Source organism: Copadichromis virginalis, linkage group LG3 (genome assembly GCF_057382275.1).
Source record: "Copadichromis virginalis isolate Kocher_CV1m ecotype Utaka linkage group LG3, C_Virginalis_male_GT1.1, whole genome shotgun sequence".
Classification (NCBI taxonomy): domain Eukaryota; kingdom Metazoa; phylum Chordata; class Actinopteri; order Cichliformes; family Cichlidae; genus Copadichromis; species Copadichromis virginalis.
In genome coordinates this window covers 39,940,130-39,965,404 of record NC_140620.1, presented here as the reverse complement: position 1 = coordinate 39,965,404, position 25,275 = coordinate 39,940,130, and the positions used below count along the sequence as shown (strand labels likewise).

At 42.7% G+C, this 25,275-nt stretch overlaps 1 protein-coding gene across 2 annotated transcripts; it reads right to left on the bottom strand.

Moving 5' to 3' along the window:
- Nucleotides 1-410: 410 nt before the first annotated feature.
- On the bottom strand, nucleotides 411-25,172 carry acin1b (apoptotic chromatin condensation inducer 1b). 2 transcript variants are annotated; one of them, XM_085451077.1, is made up of 18 exons: nucleotides 25,001-25,172; nucleotides 22,323-22,388; nucleotides 22,132-22,243; nucleotides 21,505-21,578; nucleotides 20,728-21,252; nucleotides 19,954-20,637; nucleotides 19,717-19,793; nucleotides 14,101-14,221; nucleotides 9,276-9,321; nucleotides 6,600-6,745; nucleotides 5,973-6,119; nucleotides 5,689-5,872; nucleotides 5,417-5,562; nucleotides 4,593-4,700; nucleotides 4,167-4,274; nucleotides 3,460-3,820; nucleotides 1,864-1,961; nucleotides 411-1,771 (listed from the first exon to the last, which is right to left on the bottom strand). In XM_085451077.1, exons 1-18 carry the CDS (start codon nucleotides 25,133-25,135, stop codon nucleotides 1,451-1,453), a joined length of 3,459 nt encoding a protein of 1,152 aa, XP_085307203.1. In that variant the 5' UTR covers nucleotides 25,136-25,172; the 3' UTR covers nucleotides 411-1,450. The 2 variants fall into 2 exon arrangements, with proteins under 2 accessions (XP_085307203.1, XP_085307202.1); XM_085451076.1 differs by having other exon boundaries at nucleotides 19,954-21,252.
- Between the last annotated feature and the right edge of the window lie 103 nt (nucleotides 25,173-25,275).

The following is a 25,275-nucleotide window of genomic DNA, read 5'->3' as shown; positions in this document are numbered from 1 at the left end:
CCACACTACTAATCACCGATCATCACCTCAGTCTTATTTAAACATGACCAAAAGGTTCAAGTAATGAAGGCACGGTTATATTCAAGAAAAAATCCCCATGAACCAAAACCCCTGGCTTCAGACTGCTCTTAATTCATTTTCTGCTCTTAGTTATGAACGTCAGCAAGAGGGGATCTTCCAAATATGGTCATCTCAGCACAGAAGCCCCACCCACCTGCTACTAATCATATCTTCTGTTTGCAAGAGGCAACCAATCATTAGAATAGAAGGGAGCTAAAGGAGCATGTTTAAGTCTGGGTGAACAGGGTGGTTCAGTATGAGAATAAATAAGGATTATTTTTAACTGTGAATCATCCAAAGCTACTCCAGACAAGAAATGCATGTAAACAAAAACATCCCAGCAGACAATGTGATAACCAATTAAAGTTTATTCATATTTTTTTTTAAATTCTCGGTACATTCAGCACTTGTAGGAGGAAAAAGCAACAAAATCAGTTTTAAACTAAAAAAAGAAAATTTTAAAATTCTAACCATTACTCTATTAGAAGATAAAGATTTTTTATTTTCACCTCCTCTTAAATATAAGATTGAAGGATCAGAGGAGGCGTTTTCAAATAGACATCAGTGCAGGGAAGGTCAGCTTCCCATAATCATCTGAGTATTTCATATCCTCTCCTTCTCATCCCACAAAAGGACAAAGTTAGGCATAATGCCACATCTCTCTAACACTACTGTCGCAGTGTCGAGACGTCACTCGCACAACAAGCCTTCAAAGGCTGAAGAAATAAACATGATTCCTCAAATTTCCAAGAAAACAAAATTAACTTATATCAACAAAGGTCGCCCATAAAGGTACATTAAAAAAAACAACAACAAAACAAAGATAAAGAAAAAATGTTTTGTGCTGAAGAGGAGAACATTAAAACTGATCCTAGAAAATATGTGAAGGTCAGGGATCTATTTTGGACTGGTTTTATTACAGGGCTGAGGAGGAAGGAACTGTGCACCCGCAGAACTAAAATAATGAGGCGGGCTCCCAAAACCTCAGTGGGACAAAAAAATGAAGAGGCGAGCCAGAAAACTACCGCCCTTCTTCTTTTCTTCAATCAAAGGGGAACCGACAGCACTGAAACAGAGACGAGGAGGAAACGCTACTCTCTACAGGAGGAAGGAGCCGGTGTTCTGCTGGAAGACGGAAAGAGAACGGAGGAGGAGGGGAGCGCGATGAACCGTCATGTTTCTGCAAAGGAATTTGTTAAAAAGATGGGGAGTGGGGTGGGTGGCAGAAGTGTGTGGAAGACAACGCTGGTGTCATAGTGGACGAATTCAAGCACAGTGGGGGCAGGTAGGGGAGGAGCAGACACCGAAACACCCCTGCCAGTGCCAGCCCGCTGCGTCCTCAGCTACACTGCTTCCCTCTCCAGCTTTTCCTGCGGCCTTCGTCCATCCCTCAGCGGCGCCTGTCCCTCGGGTTGCTCCGACTACGAGACCGCCGTCCACTAGCAGCGCCCGGCGAAGGTCGTCGGGGCCGGTGGCTGCCATCCCTCTTCTTGTCCCCCTCACGGTCCCGATCTCTGTCTCGGCCCCGCTCTCTGTCTCCGTCAGCGCCTCGCCCGGCTGCTCCGCCGCTCGTCGCCACGCTGCCATCCTTCTCCCGGCCCTTCAGCCTTTCCTTCTCCTCCTCGCGTTTCTTCTCCTCCTCTTGCAGTTCCTTATGCCTTCGCTCGCGCTCCTTTTGTCGCTCTGTGCGATCCAAAAGCCTCTGCGCCACCTGAGAGGGGGCACAAACACGGCGCACTGTTCAGGTGCAAGTACAACCACACCAGTCACTCGACACTAAATGTCAACATGTGAAGGACCAACCTGCTCCTCGGTGAGGGGAAGCCAGTATATACACGGAGCTGTTTTGGTCTTGAGGAACAAGTCGTCTAACAGTTTGGCTGGAGGTTCATCTGCCTTCTCTGTCAGTGAGGAAACAGAACCAGGCTGTTACACATGGAAACCTGAGCGCAAATATACATGTGATTAAAGTTGTGACTCACAGACCACACAGCAAACACTGCTGCACAGTTGGGGGATGTGGGGTTGCTTGTGTTTATCAACTTTGGGTATTGCATATGAGTAAAGGGCTCGCTGGGAAAGAAATCTTAGTTACTTTGCCAAATTGTGCACCTTTAGATTTTATTTAAAGCAGAATGGGAGGCAGAGCCTTCAGCTTTCAGGTCCCTCTTCTGTGGAACCAGCTCCCAGTTTGGATTCAGGAAACAGACACCATCTCTAATGTCAAGATCAAGCTTAAAACTTTCCTTTTTCATAAAGCAGCAAAGGCTCCTGGCAATTTCCCATGATGCATTGTGTTTCTTCTTCACTCTGTGTTTATACATCACTCTGCTTTTAATCAATAGTTATTGTTAATCTCTGGCTATCTTCCAGTGTGTCTTTTGTCCTGTCTTCTTCCTCTCACCTCAACCAATAGCGGGAGATGGCTAACTCTCCCTGAGCCTGAATCTGCCGGAGGTTTCTTCCTGTGAAAAGGGAGTTTTTCTTTCTACTGTTGCCAGGTGTTTGCTCAAAGCTGGTCAGCTGATTGTTGAGGTTTTCTCTGTATTATTACAATATAAAGCCCCGTAAGACATTCACACCAATGGCCTACTGGAGGTGGTGCTGTATAAATATAGTTGAACTCAACCCCCCTCCCATTCTGACCATTTTCACTTGTGATTTCATCACAAACCTTAAACTCACAAAGTGGAAACATCAATCTAATAAAACAGAGATTTGGATCCCTGTGAAAAAATTAAGCTTTCCCAACGCTGCCAAACTTGTGTCATCAATCCAGTCCAATTATTTTCTTCCCCACATTCAGAAGCCAATCAGCTTCTGCTCCCTGTTCTTTGAATCTCTTCCATCACTCCGCCTTTCACCTCCATCTCCACCTCATCCTGGCCACCACCAAAGTCCAATTCCTCCCACTGCTGGGACTCAGCTCAGCTGTGTAGCTTAATTTGAGTCTAATTGACAAATTATTTATCACAAGCTCTGAACTTCAGTAAATCATGTTCAGTTATCTCCACTGATCTCTACTTACCGTAGCGTTTTTTTTGGTTTGTTTTTCCAAATGCAGGGTAGGACACAGATAAGTGGACCTGTGCAAATGGTTAGATATTTACAGGAGTGAGCCAAATGCAGCAGGAGTGCAGGGAGCAGTGTAGAGCTGCACAAAGAGATGGACACTGAAGCGTTAATGAGCCAATTTCTCAAAAGCCTCAGATTCTTTGAACCAGCTCCCAGATCACTCTGCTTCTTTTTAAATACATGAAGCTCATTTCATCCCCAAAAGTGACACAGTCGGGAAGCTTTCCATGTTGATTAATTAATCATTACTGTCTGTTTCAGTAAGGTGTACTTGGATTAAACTCCCCCCTCCCCCACTGTGATACTCTTAGTGAGTTGTCTTACCCTTCTTATCAGTCTTCCTCTCCTTGCTCTTGGCCCTCTCTCTCCTCTTCCTGTCTCTGTCTCTGGATCTAGATCGTCGTCCATCCTCTCCCGGCCGTGCAAATTCCCGCACTTTATCCCGGTCCCATTCCCGCTCGCCTCGCGCCCTCTCTCGGCGCTGCATCTCCCTTTCTCGCTCTGCCCACAGATCCCGTACACCTCTGTCTCGCTCGCGTTCACGCTCACGTTCCCTGTCTCTGTCCCTGTCTCGTTCTCTGTCTCGCTCAGGCATCAGAGGGGGCAGCCGGATCGGTGGGGCAGCGGGCGGGGGAACAGGCTCCTCCTCTTTGTCTGGCTTCAGGACACCTTTGTGAAAGTCCAGCTGTTTGAAAACATAAGCAGGCAGGTTAAAGAGTAGCTGTGGAGAGATTATTAAATGCACACAAAGGTGCATTTATAGGTTTATTTTTTAAAACACCTCAATATTAGACTGCAACCAGTGAGGTCAAGTTATTTCTACTCACTAGAAGTTAAAGAAGAGGTAATAGCGAAGCCCTATTTTTCCTCAGTACATTAAAAGTAGCAGAAAAATGATCCATTATAATAAAATGAGCTCAAACCATGTTAAGGCTGGACTGTCCTCGCCACCACCCAATGTGAAGTCTTCAAGTTTTGTGTGTGCTGAAAGCAGTGCATTTTTATTTGTGGCATTTCTGGCTTGTTATTACCTCAGCCTGCTCACAGAAGTCCACGTTGAGGACCTTGGGATTGCTCGTAGGCCACTTGACTCTGTGGAGGGCAGCTCTGGTAGCGACAGCCTCGTCTGTTGTAGCGTACTACGAGGGTAGGAGGAAAGGAAACAGAGAGAAAACAACCCAATCACATCTCAGCCAACACAAGCTGTGAAAACAGGCAACGGCACAAACAGATGGAAGCAGATGGATGAGAATGCAGAGGTCAAAAATATTATGCAAATGTTCCTTGTTGAATTTTCTAACATATATTTGCAAAAACAAATTATCGAGCCGTTTGACAGATGCTGATTAGGAAACAATATACTTTAGAAACTGAGCGCTGCATAATTCCACATGTAGCTTGTTAACCACATGCATCCACTGCTGATGCAGTGAAACGGTTCATTTGGCAATACGTACTGTGACATAGCAGTGAGACTTTATCTTGTCAATCCAAAAGCCCTCTTCCACTACGGTCCCTGTACGGTTCAGCAGCTCCTTCAGCTGGCCCAGGGTGAAAGGTCGCACCTGTTGGACAAAAAAAAAAAAAAAGATTCAGACTTGAAGACATACTTTAATGATGGTCTGGTAAAGAAAGCCCTACCAATATATTATTTTTGTAATCGTTTTATGAAATGTAATCTGTATTTTCACCACTTTCAGCTGTATTACAGATTAAAGCTGCAGCATATTAAACAGGGGAATGCCCTAAGGTCACAGCTCAGACAATAACCCTTTTGAATTTAGGTAACGTTCTCCTCTAGTGCCACCATCAGGCCAAACAGCATATTTTTTCCCACTTGACGATCAAAGACGGCCATTTCTAGGTTTGACATCTGCTTACACCGTCAGCTCCTGTGTTTCTAAAGTGTAAGGCCACCTGAGATTACTGAGCCCTGGTGACCAACGTATAACCCACATATGACGCAAGCAACAAAAATCTCCAAATGGCAGTGATTAAATGTGTAATGTCTAGTCTTGTCACAGTCTGTTAAGTCATGCTCTGTGCCCCTGACTTAAGCTGATGCCTGACTACAACCTTAACACCTGGGTAAGCATTCCTGTCTGTAATTATGGGAAAGATGGTGATGATCATGTGATTACCACTGGCATACAATATATCCCATTCATGGAAAACTACAAAAGTTTAACTCTTGAACCTGGTATAAACACACACGATTAAGAGGGGAATTTTACAGATTGGGGAGGTGTGTGTGTGTGTGTGTGTGTGGTAACAAACCCACCAGGTTTGTCACATGGATGATGTTTGACACTTTTCCACGAGGTGGTGAGGGCTGCCTGGTTGTGCGGACGGGATCGTCGATCGTGACGGACACACCGGACTTCTGTTGACTTATGGAGCGACGCACCAGGCTGTCGCTGGGGGTAACTGTTGGAAAAAAAATGAGAAAGAGCCAGGAAGAGTGAGAGGGAATCACTGGAATGTTGCCACAGGCATGACGGAAAGCTGGAGGTAGCAATTAATTATAGCAATTAAGAATCCACAAACTTTCACCTTTCTTCGCTTCCCCGTCGAGGCTGACAGACGTCTGTGTTTCTGGGGCGTCCTCGGAAAGACTGCTCTTCCTGTTGTCTCTGGAAGTCCGACGTGGTTTCTCTGTCTCCATTTTCTCCACCTCCTCTTCTTCTTCTTCTTCTTCCTTTGTCTGTCCATTTTCCTGGCTGCTACCTGGGACAACCTGGAGAGGGAAAAAAGCCCAAAACAAAACAGGAACATGAAGAGAAGCCTTGTAGTTTCCAAAGTATTTCACTCAACGCCACCTACAGGCGTTCCCTTACCTGTGTGACGGTGCGTCGGATCTTGAGGCCTTTGTCTGGGTCGCTTCTGCTGGCATCCGGGTTCTCCTCATCACCAGACAACTGCAGCTCCTCTGGGTGAAGATCCACGACTGCCTCCTGGTTCACTTTGATGTCGGGGATCAAAGACTGAAGCGTAGAGATGTGGACAGGAGAAAAGAGATAAAAGAGAAAAAGAATTATGTTAATGTGGGAACATCTGACAGCTTCTCACACATTCCATTCAAATTTCCAAATTTTCAATTTCCTTACACAATTGTTTGATAATATGACACACCTCACAGCAGCAGTCGAGTGTAAAATGTAGGTGAAGCTTCCACCAAATGAAAACAATAAGAACACCTCATGATAAATCACTCTTTCCAATTTAAAACGGAAAATCTTCCCAAAATAAGTCATCACAATGTCAGAAGTGCTGGGTGTGTCTTCACTTTGAACAAGAATGATCATGTAAGTTTTGATCCGGAGCCAGAAAAAAAAAAACGCTTCACTTCAATCAGAAACTTCTAAAAAAATAAAGTGTTCTTTCTTCTTACACCACCTTTTATAACCTTCACTTCTCTACTATCTGTTGGATGCCAGGTGCTCATCCCTGTGCTGTGTTGGTACCTTCAGGGAGTCCGTTGTAATGCTGATGGAGGGCTTCTTAGCAGTGACGGCCGTGCTGGAACCCCATCGCCTCTTTCTCCCCGCTGCGGTTCCCGTCTCAGTCTCTCCTGCTCCTCCGTCTGTGGTGGCGGGAGAAGTCTTACTGTCTGCAGGAGTTGGGGGAGAGAAAAAAAAAGTAATTTATCATCATGAAAGTGAGCGATTTGGCTTCTGGTGAAAAGGATTTCACTGACAAGTTACTGCAAGCTCACAGCCTGAAAGCAGCAATGATTGTCCAAATGCTTTTACCCAAATTGTTTTGGCAATGGTGGCAGTAAGTAATTTAGGACAAAATTCAGAAATGTAATTGAGAGATTAAACAATTTCCTTAACAATCTTCTAATACTGGACCATTTTTGTTTTGGCTCGCTTCCACAGAGAGTCTGCTAGAAAGCCTCTGCACACCTGCTTTCTCCTAACACAGAGCTAACAGGCAGCACTTTTTAAAGAGAGGAGACTAGGAATCCTGTAGTGGATAAAGGCAAAGTGCATTTCTGAGGAAACAAGCATGGACAGTATCCCTGCTGTAGCGTGTTGAAATTGGAGAGACCAGTGAGTAATTTTTTTTTAAACCCACTCTGAGTCAAACTAGCACACCATTTCATTTCATTATCATTTCTTAATCACTGTGCTGCTACCAGAGCTATTAGGTGTGAACGGAAAACAAAGGATGTCATGTTGTTTTAATACCATCAACGCTACGATCCAACAGAGACTACATTCATTGGTGTACAGCACACACCGCAGAGGAGCAGCTGTCTCATCTCCAAGATATAACAGGGTTTCATCAGCTGTTCATTTCAAATATGGCAAAACCTTCAGTCACTGAGGTAAACGTAGACTTCTATGTTTTTCCTACTGACGTCAGTGCAGTTTTCCTCAATCTAAAGCTGTACTATTTAAAGTTTGTTCATGTAACAAGTGACGTGGAAACAGTTGACAACTAAATTTATTTTTGGTGTATGATCCAATCGCAATCAAGTGATCAAGTGTGGTGGGGTTTTTTTTTGTGGTATGGACTAAATCTGGGATTTTGGCCCTTATTACAGGTTACTACATATAACCAATAGTGCAGGGAGATACTGTATAATAGTTTGGTGATAGCAGAACGCCATATGTGCCACGTTCCTTCTGTATTTCCTGGCAGGCTCTTTATCTGCTGACATCTGACAGATTTTTCACATGCACGTTTTAAAAAAAAAAAAAATCTGTCTTCTGATGGAAAGACTAAGTCTGCTTTTAGGTCCCATAATAAGCAGGCTATGACAGTAATATCCGACACAGTCTTAGTAATCAGCGCACACTCACATTCAGAACGACAGTCATGCTCAAAAAACGCGAAGAACTGCGTTTCCAAGTAGGGTTAGGTTGTTTTTTTAATGTCCACACCTGCATGATGAAGTAGCGGTGTTCACAATCACCAGGTTTAGCCGGAAGATTTAAAGATCCTTTAACGCAGGGGTGTCAAACTCAAATACACAGTGGGCCAAAACTCAAAACTGGAACAAAGTCGCGGGCTAACGTTAATATTTATTGAAATATATTTAATCCTCCAGATATAGGAATGAATCTTTTCTTATGGACTCAAACACGTTTTGCTGAAAAACTGAATATGGACCAAGCAAAGCTTAATACTAAACAATATATATATTAGCTGTATAATACCAGTAGGCCAGCTCTAATAGTAATTTGGTTTGGCTTCGCGGGCCAAATGTAATTAGGCTGCGGGCCAAATTTGGCCCGCGGGCCAGAGTTTGACACCTATGCTTTAACGGGTTTTTAAGACTCTCTTATCTTTCTGATTTAATTTTACACTACAAACTCTCCAGAGCCCTCAGGTCCTCTGCTAGGAGACAGTCCCTAAAATTAGAACCAAGACTCACGGAGAGGTATCTTTTAGTTATTATGCTCCGGGTTTATGGAACAGTCTACCTGAAGACCTGAAGGCTGCCGAAACTGTTGAGATGTTTAATACAAAACTCAAGACCTTCCTTTTTTTAACACGCCTGGTTAAGGTTTTTGTGTCAGTTTTATTTATTTTAATTTTTATTTATTTTGATTTTGATTTTATTATTTTTATTATACTTTATATTTACCCTTTACTTATTTTTTTCTTCTCTGTATGATAGGTGGGTGTCTAATGTGTAGACGTGGGTGTGTAGGAGGGGTGTTGAGAGAGTGCAGAGAAGGTGGTGTATGTGTGTATTTCAGTTTATTTTCTGCATCTTAATGCATAAAAATTCCTATAAAAATAAAGTTTTGATTGACTGAGGAGGCCAGGTGAGGGGAAGCCAATTGGAAGAAGTTCCCATCAGTTTGAATGTGGATAAACAGAAGTGCTATGTAGGATAAATCCATGGAGCTATGGTAGTCGAGTCCAAGAATAACCAGATAATGTGCTGAAATAAAAAAGGAAACTTGTGTACTGCAGTGTTTTTCCTGATTAGATGTTATTACACAGAGTTTACTTTTGCCATCTTGCTCATGCAAGTACACCGCTTAAAAGAAAAAAGAAAAAAAAAAGAGTGTCTAATCTTTCACTTTAAATCCTGCTCAATCTATCGTCATGTATCCTGTAACATGGGTAAGGTTTCTGGTCCAGGATTCCAGGAAAAACGATAAAACTGGTATACTTACTGGTCAGGGATATCTTGCGAGCAGCAAAAGCCTTAGGGGTGGTGCTCTGGAAAGAGAGAGAGACAGAAAAAAAACATACAGAAACCCCAGGGGTGCGGGGTGAGATGAGAACCGGGAGTCCAGACCTAAACAGGCATCAACAGAGACGAGGTGAAACAGGAAAAGTGGAGGAGGGGTGGGGGGACGAGGGGGTTAAAGTAACAGAAGCCCGGAGGCTCTAATTGTATTACATTAAAAATAAAAAATCTCTGGTTTATACCAAGAGGCTCCAGACACATTTCTGCCATCCACCTCTGCTCAGAGCCGCTGAGATAAATCTTTATGCTTCTTCACTTCTACATGCGTTTGACAGCAATATGGACTTTAAGAGCAAAGCAACTACAGGATCAGTATTAGGACACAAGTAGGGCAGCAAGATGGTGTCTATCTGCAGACTAAAGTCACAAGTAAGTCTTAGTAAACTAAAACAATTCTTCAGACACCAAAAAAAATTGGTGCCAACATTACATACTGTGGCAAAGTTGTGAAGTTTCAGAGGCTTCCTAACTTTACACACACTACTGCTGATGTAACGAGAAAGAGCTCGCGTTACTTTAGCAGCGATAATAAGTGAATGTAGAAGTATGTAAAGTCATGTTTACTAGCTTTCTACATGCAAAATAATTATTATTACAATAAGAAACACCCTACAAATATGTTTCACAATGACTACAGCTGATAGGATTGCAAATGTTCCACACAAACCCAACTATGGTCCTGACAGAACGAACACATTCAAATCACTGTTTTCGATTTAAAAGAGTTTCGCCATGTTTCAGGTTTTGATCAGTAGATGGCAGGAAGTGCAGGACCTTTGCTTCCTAAATAAGCCGTATGAAGTGGCTAGTGGCTTCCTGACAGTTTCATTAATTCCATTTTGTGCTGAGGGAAACGTTACTGATCTGTGTTCTTCGACAGCACTATATTACTTAATTATCTCTAGATATTTTGCAGTGTGCAGGTAAACAAAATAAAACCCCAAATGCAAATACATAAGGGTATATTTTGTTTGCCCTCTTGTGGCTGCAAATTTGAATGGTTTGAACTTGTGTGGCTTTTTGTAACTATTATTCTGCGTTTACAGGGTGCTGATGCTGCTAATGCACTCGATAAGCATTAAGGTAATGGTGTGTAGCTGAGTCAAGTGGTGCAATTGAATGATGGTAAAATATTAGTGCTAATGAGCAGAGGTGGAAAACCAAGTGCTGAAGACGTACTAATCTGTAGCAGAACTATCAATACTGCAGTTGTAATTCACCTTAAAGAATGCATCATATTAACAAAAGGCTATTGCAGATCCACAGTCTGTGTTTAAATGTATACAGAGCACTCTCGGCTTGATGTAAACATATCAAATTGAACTGCAGTACACATGACAGTTCCAGAATTTTGGACTAAATTACAAGAGGAGGAAAAAAATATTTTATACACTAACTCCTGTCAAATATTTACACATTTTTAAATAGAGGTATAATGACAAGTCATTTCCTGGTACCATTTAACACCTGATTCCTTACTGGCCCAACCTCACGACAGTGTGCACTGTATCTAGGCAACAAGGATCCAATCAGAGAAGGCAGAGAAGTGAGGGCAGGGCTCGATTTGAGAGTGCAGATTAGCCACCAGGCAGGAACTGATCACCAGATTGGACTTTTTTTCTGGGGAGGACTTTTCTTGACTGACTGCTGGTCACACAGTCACGATTCAGTCTTTTTGAGGGGGGTGGCAGAGGTTTCAGAGCGTCTCTGTGGACTCTGACGGAGTCAGGGGAGGGATGTAGGTTTACTTTGTTAGAGTCCAGGATCTGTGACGTACATCTGATGAGTCTTTTGTTAACGCTTGAGGCTAGTGTCTTTCATTTCCATTGGTGCTTACATATTCTCCATTCCCCGTGGATACTTGGGAAAAAAATGGGATTTTCAACATGATAACCCCAGATTGTCTGTGATGCCTTCCAGCTCTTTTTTACCCATTAGGTTTCTGTAGGTTTCCAAGTATGGAGCGAGAGTCTTACGCTTGCTTTGAGTTCACCGCACAGAAGATCAGAATCAAGTCTCTTAACAGGAATAAAGATGGAAAAAAAATAATCCAGTCTTTGTTGAACTGCAATCCACGGCTGTAGTCAAAGACAGAGGGCTCATAGCAGTGCTAGCATGACTCCCCCCACACACTCGCATGAAACCATGCAAAAAAAATTTACCAGGGCCAAGCTGTGGGTGTAGCGAAGAGATGGATACATAAATAAATACGTAACAGCAACAACCGCAGGAGTCCATCTGCAAGGTCCACAGTAGAGAGAGAATATCACAATGTCACGGTGAGACATCCACTGAGTCACACTGGTGCTCACTGCAGGGAAAGAACGGGCAGCAGTTTGTGGAGCAGATCCACCCTTCCTGGCAAAGCGTAGATGATCAATACAACCACAGAAAAAGTGCATCACTGTGGTCAGATTACTTGTCCTTGGACAGATGTCTTTAAAAGTCTCTCTGTGTCTTTACTAAACTGGAACCATTCAGGAAAACTGTTGTGATCTTAGCTCAATATGAGTCCCATTTGAAAGGTGTGCCACACTGTCAAGGCAGATGATAGCTGCAGGCTTTACAAAACCAGAAATCCAGATGTGTCACATCCATAGATTTTTGTCTTATCCACAAAGTTGTCCAACAAAAACAAAAGAAAAAAAGCCCATGGGTTGTTGCTTACTAGCAGATTGTCTTAGTTGCTCCATTTGAAAGAGTCTTAAAACCCAAAACGGCGACAGCAGCATTAATTAGCAGTTACTGCAACAGTTCTCAGTCCAAAGTCATTACTCCACTCCACAAGCAGAGGGCAGCGTGGGAACAGAGGAAGCATCAAAAACCAAACTGGAGAACTGAAGTTTTGTCTGGATTTTGGAGGACAACACTTGCAGACTGTGTTTATCCTCAAAATGGCAGAAAGGGCTAGGGAGAGGGATACAGAGCATCAGACACCCTCCCCCTCCTTTAACCCTTCATTTATCACCACCACACAGTCCAGTCCAGAACAGAGAGCAGGCTTCCACGCCCTGTGGCTGCCGCTGCTGTCGGTGGTGCTCTGATGCAAGCTCCCATTACTGCTGGCTGACAGGAGGCCTTGCAGGCTGACGCTTTACTCAGTGCCATGGGGTTGCAGACTCTGGGCCTAACTCAGGTACCAGCGACGCACTTGGGCATAGCGGGACAGGACTTGTAGGAGAAGTAGGAGGAGGAGTGGAGGAGGTGTTGGTGGTGTTGTTGGTGGTAGTAGTAGTAGTACGCAGCAGGTACCAATAGGGGCAATGGAAGAGGCATGGGCACCTTCATAACAAAGCAATCAATGGGGTTTTAAACAGCAATCACACCATAAATATATATAGTGAGAGAGAAGTGTTCATTATGGGATACAAAGGCAAAAGATGAAAAGAGGTGGAGATAGACAGTGAGAGAGAGAGAGAGTGAATAAGACAAAAAGGGAGGCAGCTTGAAAGGAGCAAGAAAGAGGACAAAGGGAGATGAGAAACAGGGTGGAAGAAACAGCAGAAACAAGCCCTGATGTATCTCTACACACAATGTCAGGGTCCATTATTCATGCAAACCCAAAGGGGGAAAACAAAACCCACAAATACACACTCACATTGAAAAAGCGATAACAACTTCAAACTGCACAGAAGCTCACCAGAAAATCTAATTCGAGCACTTTAGATGGGCTGGAGTGTAATGCATGATTGTCCTTTCTAATGTTTCTGAGGGCGATGGATGAAAGCTTTATCCGACAAACGGGAGCTTTGTTAGCACTATCAACAATTCTCTGTGGTATAATTAGACTATAATGGTGGCAGTACTTGTAAAAATGTTGTCTGATGTGATGATGCCTCTTAAATACCCTGACACACCACGTGCAAGAACTTGTGCTGAGAAAGAAGTTATATATCAAATTTAATAGGAAACAAACTTAATGAGAATACTTAACAAAAAGTGACAATCGAGTAACTTTTAAAATAGTTTCTTACAAAAGGAAACAGGCAAAGAAACAGCTGTGGACACGATGGACAAGTAGTCCATTCTATTGTGCTTTCTTGATGGATATATGCATTGTAGTTGAAGATGTCCACACGCAGCCTCATATTCATCTGATGGTGATCAAACCAGACCCAACCAGACCCTTGTCACAACTGAGGGAGTAACTACAGCAATGTCAAGTGGGTCACTGTCAACTTGGTGTGTCAGGATCTTTAGATGTTTAAGGCCATTACCTCACCCCACCCACACACACTAATGGATATATAAGCATGCACTCTCTGCAGCATGGATATCTATTTTAAACACAGTATAACCATCAATACTTTCATTCCAGCAGCTTTTACCACTTAATGTACCTCTGCAGGGCCCACACAAACAATGGACATGTGTGAGAGATCATCTAAATGAATGAGCTTGTTATGAAATATTAGTTGAATTAAAAGCAGATGGAAGGGATGAGGTGATTCCTATTTAACCCTGGACCCAATTCCAACTCAACCCCAGGTCATTCACACTAAACATTTGTGCAAAAAATTGAGTGATTTGTCTATTACGATGCTTTAACTGATGAACACACTGTAAAGTCAGATTTAATCAAAGGCGAAAAATACATTAACGCCTGCAAAGAAACTGGGGTGTGTTGGTTTTGAGTAACCCATCCTTAAATTACACTGATAATTAAACATGCTTGTATATGAGTGAGGATGCAGGTTAGTGGGAGACAGGAAAAGACCCAGGCTCCTACACCCTCCCAGTGACCTTACCTCCTCATGGCGGCCCTCACTGTTCTCAGGCTCAGCCCCGGAGGCTGGCTGCTGGTCCATGGAGCTCTCCGAATCTGGTTCCACCTCCGTCACGGCGGCTGCACTGGGCTCTGACACCTCCCTGCAGGAGGAAAACAGTGGAAGAAAGGATAAGAGTGAAGGTTATTTCCATGAAAAAAAACCTCACATTGACCATAACTACACAATCAATTATAATAAACACATAGGCAACTTACAGTCCAAGCCGTAAACATTTAGCCAGTGACAGTTTTTTTTTTAATTTTGTTTCTGTAAACCACCCCAGTGGATATGAAATGCATACTTTTAGCTTTCATGAAGGGGGTTTTACAAGGTTAACATATTAACCGTTTAGGGATTACAGAGTCTTTAAAACATTTAATGTCTGACATTTATGTTGTCACATCCAGCTTTGCATAAACGTCTAGAAAGTCTCAGATTTGCAACATGCGTGAAAACAGCTGGTGAATCTCCTGGGATCGAGGAGGGGTTCACACACATACACGGTGAAACCGAGAGCAGAGAGAAACTACTGTGACCATAAATTACAGTTAAAAAAAAAGAAATTCCCAGTATTATTTTTATTTGATTGCTGGGGAAGGATGTCCCACATGGCCACATTTTAACAAGCATAGAAAGTAACCAGTGCTGAGGCTCCAATCAAAGACAACTGAGACAGAAATGAGTCCGGCAGCTATTAATGTCTAAGCTGTTGAGGCCTGGGCAGTGTTAGGGTTTGTATAATAGGAGAAAAAACAATGTGTAGGAAAAGAGAGGAAGGGTGGTGAAGGCCAGTGATCTGGGTCACTCCTGCTATAAATAACTCACCAGCTAACTGACACCCAGGGTCACAAACCTTTCTCAGACTAACTCATACTCAGACATAACCTCACAGAAGACTGTGTGTGGTCTTCATCTTATCCATTTGGATCATTGTGGGGGTAAAGAAAAGTATAACAACACCTCTGATTCAACCAATAAAAGCCATGAACTGCAGTTAATGGAGTCGGACCTCACACAGTCAAATGCTTCCCCTCATGTTGTGATATTTTATTACTCATATCTCAGATGAAGATAAAAACAGGAGATGGCATCATTATATTTTTAGCTACCCCCTCAACTCCCCCAACCAGCATTATCAGAAGCCGCCTCCGCTGCCTCCATGTGATGCCACAGGCAGCGAGGCAGCACCCTGTAGGTGGGAGAATCACATCCTGTAGCATCCTTCACTCTAATCACCGTGCTCATCACCCACTGCTGTTCGCATGCTTATTTGCATTATATGTAACAGGACACACTGAAAAATGCTTCTCAATACTAAAAAACCTGAAGGCAACAAAAAGCCTGTTCAAGATGCAAAAATCTCCAACACGTTTAGGCACTAGTTCAATGCCATTTATTCAACAGCCTGTGCAGAAAAACAGCAGTGATAGCTATAACCTCCAGAAAGAAACAAACAAATATGAGCAGTGCATGTGATGTGTGTTACATGTTTTTAATTCACTAATTATTGAGGAAAAGAATAAAAGTTGCCTATTAAATCTTTAAGAATAAAGTAATGTGTGTCTATTCCAAAAATACTTATTCGATCATTATAAAAGGCTACAGGATGAAACTCCTTCATTTTTGTTTGTTATCCACACAAGTGACTCATTGATTAGTTTGTTAATGCCAAAAATATGAATCATGGTTATAGGATTGTGGGTCAGTATTAAAACAACTTATTTAACAAAAAAAACAAAACAATTAACTTAATTAGCATTTATTACTAGGCAAAAAAGACTTTAATGGGTTCAGCTTTAAATCTAATTTACACGAGATAAAATGAAAAATAAAAACTGGCGTATTTTTGACTCTAAAGCCCATCTCACAAGGGCAACGATCACGTGAAGATGGAGGTGGTAGAAAACACAGGGTCATCTCCTTCAGGTTCACCTACACAAATCTCTTTGTGACTTCTACTTCATCTACACAGATCTGGCCGACCAAAGTCTTTCTGATATCTTAACCTGCACTAAACTAAACAGCAAGCGAGTCTGAAGGACAGTGTTTGAAGAACAGGGTCATATTGGGTATATAACGCATGAAGGAAAAGCTTTTTTCAATCATTTTGTTTTCAATATATTTGGAAGGTTTTACACCCATAGTCACTTTGGGTGAGTCACTTTTACCAAAAGGCATCAAAGAACCCCTTCAGCGAGGTGTTAGCTGTGGGTCTACACATTCAAATCCATGTCTTTTAAAGTGACAACAATCTCGCTATAATCCAACAATACTTACTCAAACATTCTCACAAGTCTTGGTTAAAGACAGACAAATCTTAGCTTTGCACATTCTCCATGACATGTAAGACAACCAGTGTTAAGTTTTACTGCATCTTTTAGAGGAAGGGCTGTAATGTTAGTCTCAGTACTGAAATCTACCCAGGGCAACAGCAGAACCGGTTTCACCTCTTCTTCTTGAGATTAGTCACCAGCAGGACAGTCATGAAGACGACAGCATTCCCTTTCCTCCACACAACACACAGACTACACATTTGCTCTAGGTGTTGGTTTCATTGTCTACGGGTGTGTGGGCAAGGCCAGAGGAACACCTGCATCGGCTATAAAGGGAAGACAGATGTCAGCTAGAAATACAACCCCCGCTTAAGATCTTAAGACGAATGACCACAGAGAGAAAGAATGAGCAGCTTTTTCTTCTCAAGTAACACATTTAAAGCTCCCTCTCTCGCTACTCAATAATCTTGCAATAATGTCACCAGTCAGGAATGAGGAAGCCCGTTAAAAGGTGAGGAACAAGATCTGTAAAATGTTGAAGCATAACGTTTTTTCATATTAACGTTAAATGGATTTTTAAAAAAGCAAGCGGCTCAGGGCCAATTTAACAAAACATGGTTTCCAATCAAACTGGACATACAGTCAGATCCCAGGGGAGGAGAGCGAGAGTGCTGGTACCAGCTGGGACAATTTTATCACACCATAAGGGACCATTCACACTGACTCTACAGCTAACAGATGTCTGCTTTAATGATCTCCCTTGACAACAGTGAGATCATTAACAGCTACAGCAACACAAAGCCAAAAATGCAAATATTGTTCACTGTCATTTAAGCATCAAAATGCATGCGGAGATTAAACATAAGTGTGCTTTTAAAGAGATATTCTAAAACAAGAGGGGGGTGAAAGTCCTTTATCTTGGCTGCAAGCATGCCAGGAAAAATACGAGGTCAGAAGGAAAGATGGAAGAGGAGAAATCAATGTCCACATACTTCTCATCACATCCTGAAATCTGAGGACATTATTTATTCATCAATAGCTCCTTTAGTGCAAATTTAATTCAAGGATTGTTCAAAGAAAGGAGACCCCCACTTTCCCGCTCTGAAAAAAAAAAGTCTTCCCTTGCTCCTTCACCCAACAAAAGGCTTTCACCGCCGTCCCCACCCCCGGTCCTCTTCACATGGGCGAACACGCTCATAACCAGGCCAATGTGGACACATGATATGATATTCATCAGCCGAGCAGGAGCTGCTAGCTTTTCGGCGCAAAACGACACGCCGAACCCGGATAACGTATCCCGGCAGATTTCTATTTAAGTGGTGTGAAAGTACAAACGGCAACCTGAAGCCTTGAATCGCCCTCTGGCTCCCTCTTACCCGTTTTTGTTGCCTTCGGACAGCATTATGGCCGGCCTTGAAAGGAAACCCCCGGGGATAAAAGATGACACCGTGCCGCTGGATGTTATTTCGGTCAGGCGCTGCTTGAAACCGGCAACGCGAAATTTAAAAAATATCCTGCTCGTATGTTTCAATTACTGATTAGCCATACACTGCGTCGGTATCAGGGATGCACTGCATGCATGACGGCCATGTTGGCTAGCGCGAAAGAGCAACGGCTACCTTCCGGTCTGAGATTTCCAAAATAAAAGCCAAATTTAACGCCCAACCTTGGCGCATATCGAAAGAAAAAGTATTTAAACTTTAACGCAGCACCAGAAAAGAAAACTACATAATATGTGCTACAAGAAGGAAACCATTAAGATATGTTTAGGTTTAAATGAATAACTTTTTAGATATGTGCCATTAGATGCCCATTAATTACATATAACACTCTTTATGTCACCAAGCAGGCTTAAAAATAATCTTTATCAATTAAACTACTAGTTTACTGGGATAAAACTCAAGTTGATTGCCATTACAAACATGCACACCAATTTATCTACCATCACACATGATTCTGAATTCTTTATGCATGAATAACTACTACAGCAATATAGTGTTTATATAGCAATAATTGCTTGACAATTACACAACAAACACTGTGTTTTAACCCTGGGTGTGACCAGAAGTGCCTTTCGGTAGCATGTTATACAGCCTTGTTATAGATATAGTAAAGCAAAATAAGCTGAAAGGCCTATTCCTCTTCAGTTTCCACTTTCATGTATAGGCCATCATAAACCTTGCTGACAGTAACATAATAGTATTGTGTGTATATATATATAATATGGCCCATCGTCTGTGCAGAAACATTACACACAGCAACTGCATCGCTCCGGTGAGCCGAGATAAAGACACACAAAAAAAATGACATTATATTTTTCGGTTTGTGTTCTTCAGCCATTGTAATCATGAATAGTTTTTATACATTTTCAATAGCCCAAAAGCACAGTGGCTATCACGTGCTGCAAGTACAGCACCTCACGTCAACTATCAGAAAATCAAACACACAAACACAAACAGGACATACTTTATCGTATCCTCATATGACAACCAGAGTTGTGATTACAGGGTTGACCAGGTGCAAAAGATTTTCTGATTTTAACATGAGCAGCAGCTGTTGCAAGTTTGTGAAATACTGCACTAGGTGTTCGATGTGTGTATTTTTCTGTAGCGACCCAAACAACCCAAGCAGCTCAAAACTATCAGAGCAAGGGTTTTAATGAAGAGCTTTTAACTGTATTTTAATGGTTGTAAGAAGAACTTCTAATTGGTCAGGGTGCCTCACAACTGCTGCATATACCATCACAGGCCTGAGCACATGGCCAATAAGCTTGTCCAACATTGGCTATGCTGAACCCTGCCTGACCATATAACTATGAAATAGAATCACGATCTACGATACCCAAAACATCCTGTGATTTAAGTGAGGAAGACACAGTTATGAGGAGAGGAAACATGAAAGAAACAAGAACAAGAAGATGAAAATTGACCTGGACATCAGCAGCCAGTGAGCATCTCTTTGTAAATCCATCACCAGAATTAGTTACCAAACTCTGTGAGGTTATTCCTGAAAAGCGATTTATAAATCACTTTCAGAAATCTGGAATACAGGAATCAAAAAAATGGAACCACAAATTAAGTCCCGGTGTTTGTCTATTGTATGACAGGTTATTAAGCAAATTTTATGTTTGTATGGCATATTTAGCAATGCTTAATACAACTGATATAAAGAGGTGAGACAAGTGTTAACCGCCTTGTCTTGTAAACCATTTAACTGGTGAACTGAAAAGTTAAGCTATGTTGAAGAACGTAAAGCACTCATTTTAAGAGTGAGGGTTAGGATTGCTGTTCAGGTTTCATATATTTTAATAAAGGTTGCTTACCTTTTGGAAAGGTGTGGTGTCTCTGCCCCTTTACTCGGGTCAGCTTTTTTCTCACCATCTGCTTCTTGGTCCACCTTCTGTGAGATGATTCAAAATAAAAACAATAAAAAGCTATATAGAGAAAAGAGATTCAGCTTCAAAATGCTCTTCACTCTGAAGGTTAAATTTCTTCTAGTGCTACAGATAGTGCACGGTTTCTAACTATTCCCTGATATCCACAACAGTTTATTTACTAACCTTCAGCTTCCTGGCAGGTGGTGTTTTATCCTGAGAGGAGGACGATTGTGATGATCGTGACGACGAGTCTGATTTGGAGTCAGAATCTGATGAAGAACCTGAATCTTGGACCTCAGTCACCAGCTTCTTGTCTTCATCTGCCGTCTTCTGTTTCTTTTCCTGCTCCTCCTTTAGCCGTTTCTCCTCTCTTCTCTTCTCCTCCTCCTGTTGTTGTTTCTTCTCTTTTTCTCGTTCCTTCTCACGCTGTTTCCTCCCCTCCTCCATTCGTTTCCTCTCCTGTTCCTTCTCTTCTTCTAAGCGTTTCTTTTCTCTTTCCTGTTCTTCTTCCTTCCTTCTTTCTCTCTTCTGCTCCTGCTGTCTCTCCTTGTCCTCCCTCTCCTTCAGCTGCCTCTCTTCCTCCATCTTCCTGTCCTCTTGTTGCATCTTTGTCTCCCGTCCTGGCTGTGGGGATTCACTGGAAGACTCAGCAGTGGAGTGTGCAGTCTCTCCTGACACACCAGCCCCCTCTGACTCCATCTTGTGTACAAGCAGAGAAAGGGGCCCTGTCCCACGTTTCACGCGTGGTTCGGGACTGCTGGAACGAGAACTTGAGTCAGAATCTTGCCTCTGCACCTTGGAAGGTGGGAATGACACCACCCTTTGGCTGCGTCCAGCTTCTTCACGGTCATCTGGGTCTGGCGGGCTCTGCTTGGGAGTGTCAGGAAGGGGGAACAGATTAGGGGGTGGAGAGGGAGGAGGTGTGGGGTGGCGCAGTTGCATGGGGGTGTGGTGTACCTGTGGAGGTGGGATGTGCTGCGGAGGTTGAAGTTTGCGTTTGGATCTTCCAGCTGATGATGGGACGCTGGGTGGCATCTGCTGCGATGGGGCAGGTCCCCTGCTTCCCTTTCGGACCCCACCGGGACCAGGCCCCCAGTCCTCATCATCATCACTCTCATCATCACCATCATCACCTTCATCACTATCCTCATGGACATGGCTTGATGCTGAACCCCCAGCAGATCGGCTCAGGTGGAGCACAGAACGAGCCGATCCTGGTTCACTCGGTGCGGTGCCTTCCTTCTCCTGAGCTGGGGGTACTGCTGGGGGACAGTCGGGCTGTCCCAGAACGCGCACTGACAGGGAGGCGACTGCACGGGGAGGAGAGGGTGCTGGTGGCTCCTTGTGTCCTTGGTGAAAGGTGGCTCGCTGCATCCTAGCTCCTGGAGCGTCATGGGCCTCCTGGTGATGAAGGGTGGTGCCATGACCTGTCACTGAGTCTCCTGCCCCTCTCTCCTCAGGCCTGGCCAGAACCTGACGTGGCTGCGCACAGATAACTGAGTCAGTGGGAGACGAAACATGATGACTTAATTCTGCTGATGTATTTTTAAAAAAAATGAGTTTAATCAGATTAAATCTGTAATCATTAGAAAAAAATAGTTTATATCATGCAAAAAGCACCATGCTATTATTTTTGTTTTGGTACACAGAATGTTGACAAATGCGGAAAATCTGATTCTTCTGTACCTTTCTGCTCCACAGGATAAAACCTTTGTTTTCCTCGAGGGTACTGACCTTGTCAGAGGCATAGGAGGAGCTGTCATTGTCCTCCGAGTGTTCTTCATCCTCCTCAGGTACAGCTGGGCTCTCTGAGAGACAGAAGCACGAGGCAGAGGTTAAAAGTCGACCCCGGTCTGAGAATTATACTCCCAGGACATGCCTACTGGATCTCACACAAGCAAAACTTTTCTAACAATAACTTGTAATGATTTCTTTTCCTCACACCGAAAAAGAGAAATAAAAACTTGAATCATTTTTTAGAGAAATTCTGTCTTAATGGCTGTGAAATCAGAGATTAGAGTGTAGTTTTTCCCATAGTGTGAAATGCTCATTTGACAAGCCACTGTAGGTTTTACACATTTATTTAGAATAGAATAGAATAGAATTCAACTTTATTGTCATTGCACATGCACAGGTACAGGGCAACGAAATGCAGTTTGCATCCATCCAGAAGTGCTTTAGTGATATAGATATATTACAATATATATTAGCAATAATATAGATATGTGAGTTTAAATGTTATTTTTAATTTTTAAGCACATAAAGTTAGGTAAGCAAAGACGTTTGACCACCAGGGAGTTTTTGCGAGTCGTCTGAGCCAAAGGACGGGCCAAGTGTGTGTTTGTGGTCTGAATCTTTTACCATCAGCGTCTTGCCCCTGCTGGGCCTCTCTCTCCAGTCTCTGGCAAAGGAGCTCTTGCTGCTTGGCCAGGTACTGCTTTATGAAGCTGTTTTGGCACATCTCCTCTCCTATCTGTAACACAGCGTTTTTAAAACAATGTGACATTGTGTCAAAACATCACCAGACTACTGCAGATTTTAAAATCTCCTACCTGAGAGTTGGGCTGCAGCCCACTGTGAGAGGACGATGTCTTCTGTAGGTTCTCCAGCATCAGAGCCTGATGGTAAGGAGGAGGGGAGGGGAATTCATTTAAATGTTAACGTAATGCCAGAATGAATATTAAAGAAAACTGTAAACCAGATACTAGAATTGAGTCCTCTAATTATAACGCTTGTTATACCTGTTGACTTTTTGTATATTTAAATATCGCATATAGGTTTGCATTTTGTGCACAACATTAAAAAGGCAGACCTAAACCCAATAATAATACTAAATGTGCCTACAATGTAAGATACTTAATAAAAAAGGGCACTTTAAGAATTGTAAAAAGAATTAACATAAATGCATGTATATTAACTTAATAGTCTATTAATCACATGCAATAAATTTATGACTAAAAAGCATCGTCACTCCTGAGCCACTTTATTAGGTACACCTGTTTAATTACTCATTGTCACAAACATCTAATCAGCCAATCACAACTCAGAGCATTTAGGCTTGCAGATATGATAAAGACAACTTGCTGAAGTTTAAACTGAACATCAAATGGGAAAGAATGGCAATTTAAGCGATTTTGAACGTAGCATGGTTGTTCAAGCCAGATTTTCCCACACAATCATCTCTAAGGTTTACAGAGAACGGTGTGGAAAAGGCAAAATATCCCGTAAGCAGCAGCAATGCCTCGACAGCAGAGGTCAGAACGGTGCTTCAAGCTGACAGGAAGCCAATGATTCCCTCAAATAACCACTTGTTACAATTGAGGTATGTAGAAGAGCATCTTAAATGCACAATATATCTAACTTTGAAGCAGATGGACTACAGCAACAGAAGACCACACCAGGTGTCACTCCTGTTAGCTAAGAACAGGAAACTGAGGCTACAATTCACATGTCTTACACAATAGATGACCAGAAAAATGTTTCCTGGTCTTATTGGACTTGCTTTCTGTTCCATTATATGCAAGGTAGGGTCAGAATTTGCTGTAAACAACATGAAAGCATGGATCCATCCTGGCTTGTAACAATGTTTTCGACTGGTGGTGGAGGTGTAATGGTGTGCAGGATATTTTGTGACACACTTTGGGCTTTTTATTACCAGCTGACCATTGTTTAAACACTATAGCCTACCTGAATATTTTCACTGCTCGTGTCCATCCCTTTATGACCGCTGTTTAGCCATTGTGTGATGGCTGCTTCCACAGGGATAACACACCGTGTCCAAAAGGTCAAATCATCTCAATCCGGTTTCTTGAAAATGACACTGAGTGTACTGTACTTAAAATGACCTACACTCTCACCACATCTCAATCCAATAGAATAACTCTGGGATTTTGTGAAATGGGAGATTGCCATTATGGATGTGCAGCAGACAAATATGCAGCAACTGTGTGAACTTATCTTGTCAATATAGACCAAAATCCCAGAGTAATGTTTCCAGCACCTTGTTGAATCTTTGGCAAGAAGAATCAAGAAATTCAAAAATGAAGCCCAACCCAGTACTAGCGCTGTCTAACTAATGAAGCATGCATGAGTCTCTCTTTATACATTCTCTATTGCCTAAATCCTAAAAGATCCAAGATGTTTGTTCGAAGTAAAGAGAAGACACTTTCCATCAGTGCTTTTTCTGTGCAAAGATAAACTCTGAATCCTGACTGAAGCGCTTCATATAAACACATTCATTCACCCTGTTGAAACCCCATCTGGCGTGTGGGGCTCAACAGGGTGCTAGTAAGGTGTACCTGATAAAGTAGTTAGTGAGTGTGTATTAAATTCTTTGACAAGAAAGGCACATAAAAAAAACTTTAGGCATCCTACACATCATTGTTTTGAATAATAATTTGAATATAGGTAAATCACAATAAAATTATTCTCCATCAACAAAGCCTTAAAGAGACTTTAAGAGCAACTCTATTGCTTTAATCTTATCAGCACCGTATTTTTTACTGTATGCATGCTGATATCAGTTTATTTTAATACTGTGCCGTTAACGCACGGTTTGAGTCAGATATGGGGAGTTTATATCGCAATCAAGAGGTGTTGCTTCACTATAATCTTATGATTAAAATAAATACATAAAGCAACGTATTATTTAAAAAAAGACCAATCAATTGGTAACATAATTTTTAAATGTGACTTTAGCGAAGGAGATGATCCCGGTTTTTAACGGTGAAAACGGCGTTTACAAAAATATAAGTTGAAGAAAATTTGAATGAAATAGCTGTTGGTTATGCGCGGAATGTGTTTACATCACGAGGCGCGCCCCCCGTAACCCTAATACACACGCGCACGCACACGCAAGCACGGTGCGCGCGCGGGCACTGTCATGTACACTATGTGCGGCTGTTGGCTTGCTTACTCTCAGCTTAGGCCTGGACTTGACAGGTGCACAGTTCAACTGTGTGCAACACGGTGCTCTGCGAGTAGTTACGAATTAAGTCCGAACTCGGTAGCCGGGCCGTCGGGTTAAACTGTCAGTTACAACCAGTCGAAGAGGAAAACTGTTGTTTATGAGTAATAACGCGTGCACGGCGATTTATGTATTCCCGCTTCACAGCCCACACACATACACACATCGTTACGGCCTCTACTGTTAACCCCCCCACTGTCTCTCGCCTCCTGCTGAACTTGGCCAGACTCGGCACAGACGTCCGTAACGTGAGAGAAAACTTACCCCTTTGAGTCGCTTGATAAGTGTGTTCTTTTGTCCGCTTTTTGGGAGGTTTCTTTGCTCCAGAGCCGCTTTCAAATCGGCAACTCGGAGCGACTGAAGAGGTTTTCCATCAAGCGTAATATCTTCGTCCGCCATTTTGCTCCCTCCGCTTGTCTAAACTCCGTCGCTACGGCTGCCGCTCGGCGTCACAGCTCGGGAGTTTCCGGAAGCGCTCGGCTTGTCCGAACGATCCTCTTACCAAAATGTTTTTTTTTGTATAAACACGACTAATATAG

Bases quoted from the DNA above. Each gene is read 5' to 3' on its own strand.
- acin1b (XM_085451076.1), bottom strand. From the start codon at position 25,135: ATGGCGGACGAAGATATTACGCTTGATGGAAAACCTCTTCAGTCGCTC. The intron at 21,579-22,131 runs GTAAAAGATTCA...TCTGTCTCTCAG, and splicing joins GCAGGGGCAAGACGCTGATG to AGAGCCCAGCTGTACCTGAG. The intron at 6,120-6,599 runs GTACCAACACAG...TCTACGCTTCAG, and splicing joins TTACAACGGACTCCCTGAAG to TCTTTGATCCCCGACATCAA.